The 14,848-nt window shown below is 45.1% G+C and overlaps 1 protein-coding gene across 7 annotated transcripts in view; it reads left to right on the top strand.

Annotated features, from left to right (window-relative positions):
* PECAM1 (platelet and endothelial cell adhesion molecule 1) overlaps window positions 1-14,848 on the top strand; it is a 74,791-nt gene that overhangs the window by 17,610 nt on the left and 42,333 nt on the right. For all 7 annotated transcript variants that reach the window (XM_045044140.1, XM_045044141.1, XM_006940496.5 and 4 more), the window contains 2 exons: window positions 9,437-9,730; window positions 13,308-13,613. In XM_045044140.1, coding sequence (XP_044900075.1) covers window positions 9,437-9,730; window positions 13,308-13,613 — 600 coding nt within the window. The remainder of the gene's footprint in view (window positions 1-9,436; window positions 9,731-13,307; window positions 13,614-14,848) is intronic.

Here is a 14,848-nt window from a genome sequence, read left to right as displayed (position 1 = left end):
CCTCAGCTCCATCCTTCACCTAGAAAACACTGCTGTCTGCAGGGAACTCCCTCTACTTCCCGCCCTGCCCTGTCTACAGGCTTATCTGTCTCCCCACCCATCCTCCCAGCTTCCCTCCCTGCTTCAGAGATGTCAGTCCCTGTGGCTGAACGGGGCCAGCCTGTCCACCTGGGCTCTGAGCCCATCACTCATCCGCCCCGATCTCCCTCTACCATTTTTTTAAAAATTTTTTTTATGTTTATTTTTATTTTTGAGAGAGAGAGAGAGAGAGAGAGAGAGAGACACGGAGCACAAGTGGGAGAGGGGCAGAGAGAGCGAGACACAGATCCAGAGCAGGCTCCAGGCTCCGAGCTGTCAGGACAGAGCCCGATAAGGGCCTCGAACCCACGGAATGCAAGATCATGACCTGAGCTGAAGTCAGACGCTCAACCGACTGAGCCACCCAGGTGCCTCTCACTCTATCATTTATTTAGTCCACCACTCCACTTTTAGTATCTCTGTTTCCCACTCCGTTCTGGCTCTTTCTCCTCAGTCTACAAACACAAATGGTAGTTTTGGGTTTGTTTGTTTTTGGTTTGTTTTTAGGAAAAAGAAAAAACACAAACAACCCACCTCCCTTCATTATCTTGTGTCTCCCCCCAATGAATCCACTCCCTTCCTCAAATTTCTGTCAAGGCTGGTTTATAACTGCAGTCTCTGCCTCCTCAGCTCTTAGTCTGCCCTCACTTAGTACTCTGGTTTTAACCCCCACACCCCGCTGCCACCAGAATCCTCTCATTAAGGGCTCACCAAAGACCTTGTACTACCAAATGCCACGGACACTCCCGTCCCTCACCCTTCTGGACCCCTTTGCTGCCTTTGCACAAAGCCTCCTTCCTTGACCTTCTAGACTCTTCCTTGGTGTTCTCCCACCCCTCTGACAAACCCTCCGCCTCTATTATTAATGACAGTACATTCATAATGTGGTGCAAACATCTCCACTGTCTAGTTCCAGAATATTTTCATCACCCCAGAAAAAAAGTCCTTTCTCATCCATTCAATATTCTCAAGTCTACCCCTTCCCCCAGTCTCACTGCACCTGCCCTACCACAGTCTTTGCAGGTTTTCACCTGAACCATGGTCCAGGATGTTTATAGGCCTCTGGTCTCTCCCTCCAGCCCATAGCGATCTTTCTTTTTTTTACTTTATTTTTTTAAATTAAATTTTATTTTTTTAATGTTTATTTGCTTTTGAGAGAGAGACAGAGACAGAGCACGAACAGGGGAGGGGCAGAAAGAGAGAGGGAGACACAGAATCCAAAGCAGGTTCCAGGCTCTGAGCTATGAGCATAGAGCCCGATGCAGGGCTCGAACTCATGAACTGTGAGATCATGACCTGAGCTGAAGTTGGATGCTTAACTCACTGAGCCACCCAGGCACCACCTATAGTGATCTTTCTAAAGCTCCAATGTCATTCTGTCACCTCAACCTCCCCCCCCCCCCCCCCCCCCCCCCCCCCCCCCGCCAAATACCCTTAGGCAGGTCCAGCTTGTCAGCACCCTAAGAAACACCCTCCATTCTGGCACCTCCTACCTAGCTTGCCTGGCCCCTCGGGCCCCATATTCTGGTTTCTGTAATTGTATGTGCCCAGAATACATTGATGTCTTGGTTCTAGGTAGTTTTGCGATAAACATCTTTGCTATAAGCATTTTTGCTGCATAACTACTAGGCCGGAAGGTAGTTTTGTCATGCAAGGCTAAAAAAATAATTGGTTGACAGCTGGTTTTAACAACTGGTTGAGTTTGGTTTCATTTCTCCATTGACATGGTGCTCTGTTTTACGTTCTATAAATCTTAGTCTTCATGATGGTCTATACAGTCGTGTAGAATTTTGAACCCACACTTCCCATAGAACTTTGGAACAGCTATCAATGGACATGTGACAATCTTCCAAGAACAAACAACAGGATAGGAGGCAATACACTTTCACAGTGTAGTACAAAACTCTGTTACAAATATGCATCCTAGTATTTGGAAACTATACCTCTCTCTCTCTTTTATGTTTTTTTAAGTAGGCTCTACACCCAATGTGGGGCTTGAACTCATGACCCAGAGATTAAGAATTGGATGCTCTAGGGGCATCTGGGTGGCTCAGTGCGTTAAACATCCTACTTCGGCTCAGGTCATGATCCCAAGGTTCATGAGTTTGAGCCCCGCGTCTGGCTCTATGCTGACAGCTCAGAGCCTGGAGCCTGCTTGGGATTCTGTGTCTCCCTCTCTCTCTGTGCCCCTCCCCCACTTGTGCTATCTCCCCAAAATAAATAAACGTTAAAAAAATTATTAAAAAAAAAAAGAGTTGGATGCTCTACCAACTGAGCCAGCCAGTCACCTCAAAACTATACCTCTCTTAATGAGGAAGAAGCTTTAGTAAAGAAAGAATGAGGAGAACCATCAATAAGCAAAAAAAAAAAGTATAACACTATGAATGAAAGACTTTGAAGACAAATACTTAGGTACAATCCACGAAATAAAATCAGTTATTTACATAGAATTGGCATGAATCTACACACATTTTAAATGTATTCAATTATTTTTTATAATAGTTTTTCTGATTTTGTTATTCATTTTTCATGTTTTGTTATGTCCTCTTACATGAATGTCCCTCTTTTATTTTCCGTGATTTTATCTTTTATGGCCAAATGGCTTTAAGACAAATTAGTTAGGTGTTGAAAATGTTTGCAGCAAAGATCCTTACCATGAAAATACCAAACATGTGACCTTTCATGCCCCTGTGCCCTGGAACATGCTGTTCTCCTGCCCGGAGCACCCCACCACCCGTTCTTGGCCTGATTCAAGCTTTGGTTCAAGGGTCACTTCCTTCACACTTTCCTTGGCCTCCCTAGAGCCACCTTTTTTTTTTTTTTTTTTTTTTTTTTGGTGCTTAATTCATTGTACTTCGGTCATCTAGGTCCCCATCAGCCCATATGGGCTAGGACAGAGGGGATGATTTCTTACTCATCTTGTAATCCCAGCACCTGACACAGGTGCTCACTAAATGTTTCACTGAAGGAGACCCCAACTGAACTTGGAGATGCTTGAGATTCAGATGAGATGGGTCCGTGCATTCTCTGCTGAGCACCAAAGTTCATCAGGGGCTCCCTGCTGACTAGCTCCCTGTAATTTTCCTGACTACAATGGGGGGGCACCTTTCCTCCCCCCATTTCTGAGTCATTTCCAGGTTGGCCAAGACACTGGCTGAGTCATGATGCCTCATCTTCCCAAGAAACATGAGCATCCGCTCACGGGGAGCTTGAGGTACAAGGAAGCAGCCCCTTCTTTCAGGGTCTGGGCATTTGGCATGATGGTCCCTTATCTGGGCTGTGGTGACTTTGTTACCATGGATCCCCCTCCATCAGCCTTCATCTGTCCAGGTTGAAAAGATCTGACCTATTTAGGCTGCTGCCTAACCCCAATCTTTCATCACAATTGTTCGGTAAAGAAAGCCGTGGATCCTTTTCTCTAGAACAAATGCACACTTGCATCTACCCGAAGGTGGTTCGTGGGCCCCCTACCACCTACCCATGAGCCTCAGGAGGCCCAGGGAGCCCAGATGTGAACACTCACTCTGTTGCATAAATAGTGAGACCTATACATGGTAATCCAGCTTGGCTCTTCCTGGACAGTTTATTCACAAAGAGGACAGTGTTTTCAGTATTATCTTAATAATCAGATAGAGATTTTTAAAGATTAGTTGAGTGGTGTACTACTGCTTAACAAATTACCCCGGAATTTAGTGGCTTGAGATAATGATTTATGGGGCACCTGGGTGGCTCAGTCAGTTAAGTTGACTCTTGATTTCTGCTCAGATCATGATCTCACGATTCATGCGTTCGTGCTCTGTCAGTGCAGAACCTGCTTGGGATTCTCTCTCTCCCTCTCTTTCTGCCCCTCCCCGGCTTGCATGAGCACATATGTGTGCACTCTCTCTCTCAAAAATAAATAAACTTAAAAGATAACAATTTATTATCTCACACCTTCTGAGGGTCAGGAATCTGGGGAGTTCTGGCTCAGGGTCTGTCAGGAGATTGCCCATAAAATGCTATTCAGTCTTACAATGATCTGAGGGCTTCTTTAAGGCCAGGGGATTTGCTTTTAAGCTAACTCATGTGGCTGTGGGCCTCTCTATCGGGATGCTCAGGGAGCAGCTGATTTTGCACAGTGAGTGATCCCCCCAAAAAGAAAGAGTGCTCAAGACAAAAGTTGCAAAGTCTTTTGTAACCTAAACTCAGAAGGGGCGAACAAGCATGCCAATATTTGGGCGTCACAAGAATAACCCTGGTATGATGTGGGAAGGGATAAAATGCACGTGTGAGGGGCGCCTGGGCAACTCAGTCGGTTGAGCATCGGACTTCGGCTCAGGTCATGATCTCATAGTTCGTGGGCTCGAGCCTTGTGTGGGGCTCTATGCTGACAGCTCGGGGTCTGGAGCCTGCTTCGGATTCTGTGTGTCCTTCTCCCTCTGCCCCTTCTCCACTCGCGCTCTGTCTCAAATCTCTCTCAAAGATAAATCAACATTTGAAAAAATGCAGGTGTGAATAGCAGAGGGCAAGGCTCAATGGGTGCAACTTGAAGGCTGGCTTCCACAAGGGTTGTGGTGGTGGTGGTGGTGTCAAAGCTCTGTGCTGCTTTTGTTACATCATGTCAGTGAGGTTTTGTGTTTTGTCACAGAGCTGGGTTTCATAAATCTACGGTAAACATATTGATCAATTTTGTAAAATGCTTTTCCTTCTTCCATCCTGTTGTCCTTTTTTTTTTTTTTTTACATTTTATTTATTTTTGATAGAGAGAGACAGAGCACAAGTAGGGGAGGGGTAGAGAGAGAGGGAGACACAGAATCCGAAGCAGGCTCCAGGCTCCGAGCTGGCAGCGCAGAACCTGAGGTGGGGCTCGAACCCACAAACCGCGAGATCATGACCTGAGCTGAAGTCAGACGCTCAACCGACTGAGCCACCCAGGAGCCCCAATCCTGCTGTCCTTTCTTCACCCTTGTCTGTTCCAGTTGACCATGGGACGGTGATGTTTCTTCCAGTGAATCAGTTGAGCTGATTTATGAAGCAAATGTGTGTTTGTTGCTTAGAAAGACCAGTTGGCAGAAGTGCCCTGTGCTAGTGGATCTCATCCTTTCTAAAAAACCACCACCTGATGCTTTAGCCAAGTTTGCTTTGGGGCCCCTGTAAGATGGAAATGAACGAGGCCCGGTCAGTAGGAGACCCACGCAGGGATGGTGCTGAGGACAGAAGTTCCCGAGTAGAGAAGAACCGGGAACGCAGATGGTGAGCTCCAGGGGGGCAAAAACTGTGCCGATCTCACTCTTCCCTGAACCCCCCCACTATTAGATGCGGTGCCTGGCACAGAGAAGCCCCCTTAAATATCTGCTGAGTGCCAAGGAAGAGGGAAGAGAATGTCAGCCAGGGCCAGGCATTGGGCAATACACACTCTGTCCCTTCAGGGCCCTCAGCCATCTTGGTTCAGTCATTACTCAAGACAGAAATAGGAGGGAAGGCAGGTACTAATGTTCCCACTTTATAGGAGGAGAAGTGGTAGCTGAGAAGAGTTAAGTAACTCCCAAGAGCACTCAGATAATGGCTGTGGAGACAGGGGTTTGGACCCAGACATGCCTGACTTGCTTTCTTCCTGTATCCGCCCAGGTCTGTGTCCCAGTCTAGGGCATGGCCAGCCACGGGTGTGTACTTCACGCAGGCTGATGACACGATGTAGCCTAACACGGCAGGGACGACTAACCCTGGGAGTCTGAAGAAGCCACTGTAATTAACCTGGAAAATCAAGAAATGGTTTTCTTTTGAAAAAATTCATTAGCCAAAGGAGTGGATATCGAGTTTCAGAGACCTCAAGACTCAAGATGGGTTTTATATCTGTGACTGGCAGACAGAAACCTAGCTAACATTTCTCAAGCATTCATCTGTGCCAGGAACTGTGTTCCCAGTACTTAAACTTGGGCTCCCATTTACAATTACCATTATTATGTCCATTGTGTGGATAAGCAAACTGAGGCTCAGAGAAGCTCAGGAATTTGCCAAAAGCCACACAGTTTGTGACCAGAGGTGGGATTTGGCCCAGGCAGTGTGGCTCTGCACATACCTTCTTCTCCTGTTAGAATCACTGTGCTAAACAGCATGGCTTAAAATGAGGAGGAGGTGATGAAGGAGTAGTGAGATGGCCTGTCCCTACCTGGAAGGGACCATGTTAATGGATGGGAAACTTCTGTTCTGAGAGCTCACCCAGCAGGCTCCTCAGACCAGGAGCTGGTAAGGAAGAGCGAAGACAAAAAAGGGAGTTCTAAAGATTAATGCTGAGGGAAACAACTTGCATTTTAAACAATCACCTCGTTTCATTTCATGGACTGATCAGATGCTGTTTTTTGTTAAATGAATTGCTCAGAAGAAAGGGACAGGTGTGGACAGTTGTATTCCTTTTAAAACCCGAGACATATTAGACACAAAGTCTAAACTGTTCAAAAACACTTGACTTTTATTAAAAGAGAGAGAAAGAAAGACAATTTTTGCCAGTCTGTCTGGTCAGCTAGCTAGCTAGCCATTTTCTTATTTGAAAAATGATTTGGGGCCACTTATAAAAGTTATGTGCTGTTGTTCATGAGGAGAACATAAATGAGGAAATCAGAGTGGAAGGTAAATAAAGGCAGGCCAAAGAAACTATGAGTCTTTAAACACACAGAAATGCAGCCCAAAGTTTGCTAGAAGCAGAGGTGAAATTTGGGGTTAATGTTTCTTAGCAGTCAAAGCCAAAAGGAAAACAAGATCCATTAGAAAAAATTTGTGGGGACGTCTGGGTGGCTCAGTCAGTTAAGCATCTGACTTTGACTCAAGTCATGATCGTGCGGTTTGTGAGTTTGATCCTCATATCGGGCTCTGTGCTGACAGCTCAGAGCCTGGAGCCTGCTTCAGATTCTGTGTCTCCCTCTCTCTCTGACCCCGCCCCCAGCTTATACTCTCTTTCTCTCAAAAATAAATAAACATTTAAAAAAAAGAAAAAAAGATTGGGGCGCCTGGGTGGCGCAGTCGGTGAAGCGTCCGACTTCAGCCAGGTCACGATCTCGCGGTCCGTGAGTTCGAGCCCCGCGTCGGGCTCTGGGCTGATGGCTCAGAGCCTGGAGCCTGTTTCCGATTCTGTGTCTCCCTCTCTCTCTGTCCCTCCCCCGTTCATGCTCTGTCTCTCTCTGTCCCAAAAATAAATAAAAGTTGAAAAAAAAATTTTAAAAAAGAAAAAAAGAAAGAAAAATGTTGGAATTTACAAGATAGAAATGAATAAACACAGCTTTTCCTGATGTAGTTGAAATACTATGTGAAATCCTGGACAACATCCTGTTGGCATCCTAGACTAGACAATATCGGGTTCCATAACACAATTTCTTACCAGCATCTATCAGTTTCCTAGCTCTACCACAACGAAATACCACAGACTGGCTATCTTCAACAACAGAAATTAATTTTCTCACAGTTCTGGAGGCTAGAAGTCCAAGACTAAAATGTCAGCAGCTTTGGTTTCTTCTGAGGCCTCTCTCCTTGGCTCACAGATGGCCGCCTTCATATGGTCATCCCTCTGTGCACATGTCCCTGGTCTCTCTTTGTCCAAATTCCTTATAAGGACACCAGGCAGGTTGGATTAGGGCCCATTTTAATTTAATCACCTTTAAAGGCCTTATGTTCAAGCACAGTCACATTCTGAGGTACTAGGGGTTAGGTTTTGAATATATGAATGTTGTGTGTGGGAGGACGCAGTACATTCCCTACTAACAGCGTCCCTTGGTAGAGGGCCAAAGCTTCATTCCATTAATACTAGTAAAGGAGGGACCATAGCAAAGTGGTCCAAGCATGCAGATTTCTGAGATCTTCCTCTGTCCAAGGATAAGGAGATTGGGGATATGTAAGGAGACTCAGTAAATATACATTCATCATGGCCCATGAATATTTTTGTTATCAAAGTATCTGCTAAGAATTGATCTTTAGGAGCCTTACCTAAGCCACAGGACCCTGTTTTGCTTGAATAACACCTGGTGTCTACAGCCCCACACTATTTCTGGCCCCTAAAGCCCTCATGGGCCACATAAACTTTAGGTAGGGTGCCAAACTCTATATATGAAGATCTACCTCTTAAGTAAAAGATCAGGAAGGAGTACATAAGACTTTATCTTTGTATTTGCTTATAGATTGTATAGACCATCCGGAAGAAACTAAATTCGGTGGTTACTTCTGCAAGGGGAGGTGGGAACTGGGTGGGCAGGACAAGAATGGGAATGAGACTTTACGCTGTATCTTTTTCTTTTTTTGTTTTAATGTTATTTATTTTTGAGAGAGAGAGAGAGAGAGAACAGGTAGGGGCAAAAAAAAAAAAGGGAGGGGGGGTGGAGTGGAGATAAAGAATTCCAAGCAGGCTCCATGCTGTCAACACAGAGCCCGATGAGGGGCTTAAACTCATGAACTGTGAGATCATGACCCCAAATCAAGAGTTGGACATTTAACTAACTGAGCTATGCAGGTGCCCCTGCCTTGTATCTTTTTTCGTACAGAAAATACATTTTCTTTTTTGGGCCTCAAGTACACAGAATTGGATTGATTATAATCCCTGGCTCATAACATACTCTCATCTTTGATCTGTGCACAATTACCTTTTGTTTTATTTATATATGCATGCTTTTAATAACATAATGAATTCACGTGACCCCACCACCTAACCTGAAAATTAGAACATCACCAATACTATATCGCCCTGTATATTCCTAATCCTACCCTCCTCTTCCCTTCAGAAGTGACCACTACCCTGATTTTTTTTTTTTTAATCTTAAGTAGGCTTCACGCCCATCGTGGGGCTTGAACTCACAACCTTGAGATCAAGAGTCACATGTTCTACCAACTGAGCCAGCCAGGTGCCCCCACTATCCTGATTTTTTAAATATTAGTTATATCCACCTTTTTTTTTTCCCCATCCACTTTTCTAAACCTGCATTATTTCAAATGATCTATCTTTAGGCTCTTTGGGGTTTTTCACATAGACGTCATAGCATCTGCCCTTGGGGATTTTGAAACATTTGACGGTACTATCCGCTCAAAAATTAACATAAAATGTTTATAATCTCAGGATTGTTTTATTCATACTTCATGGACGTTGATGAGAAAGGAGGCTAACAAAGCATGGGAGACACAGTAGCTCTTAACCCCAAGTCCTGATGCTAGGTAGATAGCCTCCACGGCTATCACATACCATTCTTGCCTGTCTGGTCCCTGCAGGCACTGGGATCCCCGGATACTACACTGCAGAGGATGTGAGAATACCAATCTACTGTAATCTGATGTGGTGTAAAGGTCACCAGGATGATGTTTCTGAGATAACAGGTGTGTCTGCTCTCCTTCCCTTGACATGTAGCCTTCACCATCAACTACATCCACATGAATATCCTGCCAGGACTGGAGGTGCAAAATGGGGAGAACCTGACCCTGCAGTGCGTCGTGGACATCAGCACCACCTCCCATGTCAAGCCTCAGCACTGGGTGCTGTTCTATAAGGATGATGTGCTGTTTCACAACGTCTCCTCCATGAAGAACACGGAGAGTTATTTTATTCCCCAAGCCCGGGTCTGTGATGCAGGGACATATAAATGCACCGTGATTCTGAACAACAAGGAGAAAACCACATCGGAGTACCAGGTGTGGGTGAAAGGTGAGTCCCTGCATCTGAACGTAGCTCAAGTGGATGCAGCATAGTGCACGCGGTAGCAGGAATAGAAATTGAATGGAGGGTAACACTGGACCTACCTGCCCATCCGTCACCCTTGTCACTCCTCTGCCTGGCATTTTCCTAACCTGCAAATGTAGGCATTAGACATGCTCCCAATACGCCAGGCTGTTTCTCACCTCCTTGCCTTTGCATACACTATATTCCCTCTCCTGGGAATACCCTTCTTCATCTTCTCCCTCCTTCAAGACTCAGCTCAATCATCTCTTCTCTGACACTTTCCCAAGCAAAACCAATCTCCCCCAGGGTCCCGGTCCTTACAGCTCTTATGCAATCTGGACATGCCGTGGCATTTGTATAAAGGCCACAGGCCGAGTGTTCACACTGGATTCTGCAGCCGTTCTGCCTGGAGTCCAGTTTGGGCAAGTCCCTTAGCCTCTGTAAACTTTAAAATTCTCATCAGTGAAATGAAGACAATAATAATACCCAGCTCAGGGAGTGATTGCAAGGATTAAAAGATACCTTCTAGATAAAGTGCTTAGTATAATTTCCAACACATAATTAAGTTCCCCCCAAATGGCAATTACTGTTTCACTCAATTGCAAATGTTTCTCTCACACCTGTCTGCTCTACTGTGAGATTCCCAAGGAAAGAGATGGTGTTCGGTCCGTTTTTGTATTTCAAACAAAGAATCTGGCTTATAGTAGGCACTCAGTAAATGATTGTGGAATAAATTAGGCAGATTAAAAAGGGGAAGTAGAAATGGATAGAAATGTAGAAGTGGGAGGGAAATCATGAGAAATTTGGGTTCTGAGATACAGGATTCCATCCAGTCACTCATTGCTTTACTTCCTCAAGAAGCATTTCCCAAGGCTGCAAGTCAGGAACAAAAACCAGGTGCAAGACATGAAAATGTGTCAAGTCGAGTCCAGCTCTGGTGGCGGTCACTGTCTGGTGGGGAAGAGAGACATTAAAAAAATAACTACGGTCTAGTGGTCATATGATCTGAGGGCCTTGGGAGCACAAAGATGAGAGGCAACAATTCTTCCTAGAGAAGTTAGGGATGGCTTCCTGGAGGAAGGGACTTTGAGTCCAGATACAGAAGATCATGGAGGAGTTTGCTTGATGGTGAAATGGAGCAAGGGCAGAGAAATGGAAATGTCACATGAATGGAAGAGCAGAGGCCGAGAAAGAGCAGAGTATCCCAATAGAGTTGCTCTTCAGTGAAATACCCCAACCTTTGGAGTCTTCATTTCCTGTCTTTAAAATAGAGATCACTAGGTAGCAACACGTACCCTTGAAGGTTGTTTTGTTTTGAGGATTAAATGTGATGGCATCGAAGTGTGCTTAGTAACCAAGTATTGAATGAATGAATGAATGAATGAATGCCCATCATGTGTGAGGGGTTCAGCTGGGCCATCCTTAGAAAGGGATAACCCTTTCAGCATATAGAAAGCAGGAAGAACCAGCAGGTAAGTGTTCAGGGGCATTTTCCTTTCATGAGCATACAATCTCTGGCCACATTTTTGGTCAGGCCTTTAGGCTTACTTGGGAGACTATGACATCACCCTCCCCCAGGCCAATTCCCCCATAGGTGTCCTTTGGACAGTCAGGGACATGGCTGGCTAGACATCCCTCAGAGTCGCCAGGGGCAACAGCCACAGGGATGCAGAGCAGCCCTTCTCGTCTCCACTGAGGACAGGGCCTTGCCGGCCAACAGCTCCCAGCACTGACTTTAGTGATAAGGAAAGATTGGCAGGCTGAATTTGGGCAATGTCTGTTGAAAAGAAATGTGCTGGCAGGCTTTAGAAACTTAGGGTGATTTTTCTTAAAACTTGGATGGTTTAATGGATTGTTAGTGAATTGAACCCTGTGCTTCCTTGACAGCGACTGCCATAACGGTTGTTTCTGCATTTTGTGTGCTCACTTTTGTCATCAGAATAGTCATTCACTCTATTGTTACTTCCAATGATAAGAACTGTCACCTATCAGACCCTCATGGGGTAAACGGTTATAAGTGCTTCACACACGTCATTTAAGCCCTGCAATAGCGCTGAGAGCTAAATGTGACCCTTTCCAGGGGCAGACACAGGCCCAGAGAGGCTGAATGGCATGTTCATGCCTTGAAGTTCCTCAGAGGCAAAGCTGGTTAGAACCAAGATCTCGTTGACTCCAAAGCTGGCCTCTCTAACTCTTAATTATTATTCAGGTCTTTGAGGTAGACCAGAGGCCATTCATTCATTCATTCACTCAACATGTATTGAGTCCCACTCTGGGCTAGGCTGAGGAACCAACAATGAGTAAGATGTGATCCCTTCCCTTGGGGAGATCAGTGTGAAGCAGGGGAACACCTTTGTAAACAGCTGCCACCACAGGTGGAAATAGCGGTACGAATACATTATAGGTCACCTTCCCAAGAGGACAGCCCATGATGTCCGAACTGGGTGCGTTGAAACAAAGATTCAGAAGAGTCATAAGCAACTAGGTGAAGTGGCAAGGTTTAGGATACCAGCTAGTCTGTCTGACTCTTGAGGTGGACCTCATGACCACCAAACCACGGAGCCTGGACAAGACATCTAGTCTCAGCTAGACCATCCTAGCTCCCCCTCATCTGACCCTGGCTCACCACCTGCTGTACCTCTCCCCACGCCCCTTTCTTTGTTCTAGATGGCCCTCCCGAAAAGTCCATCATATTCCTTGACACAAGCAGTCCCCGTGCACACGCACCCTGAAATCCCTGTCTTTAGCCCCCAACCTCATCTGTTCTTAGCCCCCACCTCATCTGTCCAAATAACAAATAGCCCCCACCTCATCTGTCCAAATAACAAATAACACCCTTCCTCCAAGATTACTCTCAGGCACTATTCCCTTCTAGAATCTTCTCTGATCCCTCAGGCAAAGAGGGCCTCCTTTTTTCCTGACTGCTTCATCACTCATTATCTCTACCACACATTCTAATGCTTAGTTATTTTCAGCTTCACTTTGTGAACCAGGAGGCGAAGTGTCCTTCCTCTCTCCCGCCTCCCACCCCAACTCCTGGCTTTGGAGTTAGACAGACCTGGAATCGAATCTCGGTTCTGCAACTTGCTGGCAAGGAGCTCTTGGATGAAACTTGGATCTCACTGAGCTTCACCTTCTTCAAAATAGGCATACTTTTATCTTTCATGTCCACCCTGGAGATTTATTATGAGAATTACATGGGGTCATGGATAAAAAGTCTATCCTAGGTTGTGGTTGACAGTCAATAAATTATAACACCAACCACAGTAATGCCTATAGATATGGCTGTTTTGTTTTAATTGTATCAGTTGGCAAGACTTGTCTCCCCAGTGGGATTGTAAACTTTGAAAGCACCAACTACATCTGAAACATATTTTATATTTTTCAAAGTAGCTGGTATAGCTCTGGGAACATACTTGCTCAGTAATCACCTGGTAGGTAGCCCTGGGGTTCTGGGAACAAAAGAGAAGACTCTCAGATGGGTCGATCACAGTGGTGCAGCCGAGGTAAGCTTGAATCACTAGATCAAACTGATACTAATGGACTTTCTCTTCCCCCAAAGGAGTGTCCGATCCCAGAGTGACACTGGACAAGAAAGAGGCAATAGAAGGCGGGGTCGTGACGGTCAATTGTTCTGTCCCAGAGGAAAATCCCCCAATATACTTCACAATTGAAAAACTCAAGCTAGATGCAAAAGGTTTCAAGCAAAAAAGAGAAAAAGTTTCTCAGAACCAGAATTTTATGGTGATGGAATTCACAGTGGAGGAACAGGACCATGTCATATTGTTCCAATGTCAAGCCAGGATCTTTTCTGGGACCAATGTGGAGATCTCTAAAGCCATCAGGAGTGAACTGGTCACCGTGACGGGTCAGAGTCCTACTCTCTCCTTTTCATCACTCTCTGGTTTGCTGGTTGGGATGGGGAGAAAGCCCAGAAATTGGAAAGGGGCTGGGGCCTTCTGACTGGGCTGCTGTTTTCAAGACTGTTCTTAACCACTTACAAGCCATGCTTTTCAAACTTTTTGACTGCGATATAGTTCAAAAAATGTGTGTGTGTGTGTGTGTGTGTGTGTGTGTGTGTGTGTGTGCAAAATTTCCCAAGCAAAAGTTTCACAACTAATCCTTAATGTATGGAGCATTTTGCTATTTTCTATTCTATTCTATTTTGTTTTTTTAAAACACTGACCTTGACTCAGTGAAATGATGCATCGTGTGATTTGCAGTTTGGAAAACACGGCTTCAAGCCAATATGGGTCAGACACCAGGAAGTGGAGTCTGGAGGGGTTTGGGAGGGAAGGGGGTCCCTATCCCCAGCCTTCACCTCCCACATTTGAGGAAGGACTCCCCTCTTCTACCCACCCTCCATCACCAAGATGTTGGACAAGTAAGAAGCAGGTGAGGTGGCCTGAGGAATGCCCTTCAGAGAGAAAGGAAATAGCAGAGGGAGGCCCGGGCGTGCGTGTGCAGGATGAAAAGGGCTCCAGCACAGGCAGCCTGTAGGATGGCACAAGGAATCGTGAGCAGGGGAGAGTCAAGGGAAGGCATATACTAGTGCAGTAGCCTCGAGTCTTTTCTATAGGAGCCCCAAAGTTTGTCACGGATACCCTTCTGCTTTTGGTACCTCATTTCATTCCCACCCGTCGTGTGTGTATATATGTATACATATGATATTATGTATATATCATATTTTTCTGATTATAATACGTGGTGTGGGTTAAATTTCCAGAATATATGGCACGATATAAAGTATCAAGTGACAATCATTCATAGCACCAATACTTAGAGAATCACTTGTGTTGCCCTAGACTCGCTCTACTGTTATGTTCATGCACACACAAAATTTTTGTTTGTTTTTCTTTGTTTTTACAAAACATGTGACCTGTCAAACATAACTGTTTTGTAACTTTTCCTTAACTTAACGGTATGTTATAGACCTTTGTCCATATCAAGAAATACAGATCTACATCCTTTTAGTGGCATCTCGGAATCCTATTATAGGATTTACCTCATTTACCTAATTTACCTCATTTTTCTAATATAGACTTTTAGGTATTTTCCCAGTTTTTTTGCTCCTTCTTTTTTTTTTTTTTAAGAGGGAGAGTG

Source organism: Felis catus, chromosome E1, assembly GCF_018350175.1.
Source record: "Felis catus isolate Fca126 chromosome E1, F.catus_Fca126_mat1.0, whole genome shotgun sequence".
NCBI classification, from domain to species: Eukaryota; Metazoa; Chordata; class Mammalia; order Carnivora; family Felidae; genus Felis; species Felis catus.
Note: the sequence above shows the minus strand (reverse complement) of the source record. Positions and strands in the feature narration are given on the sequence as shown.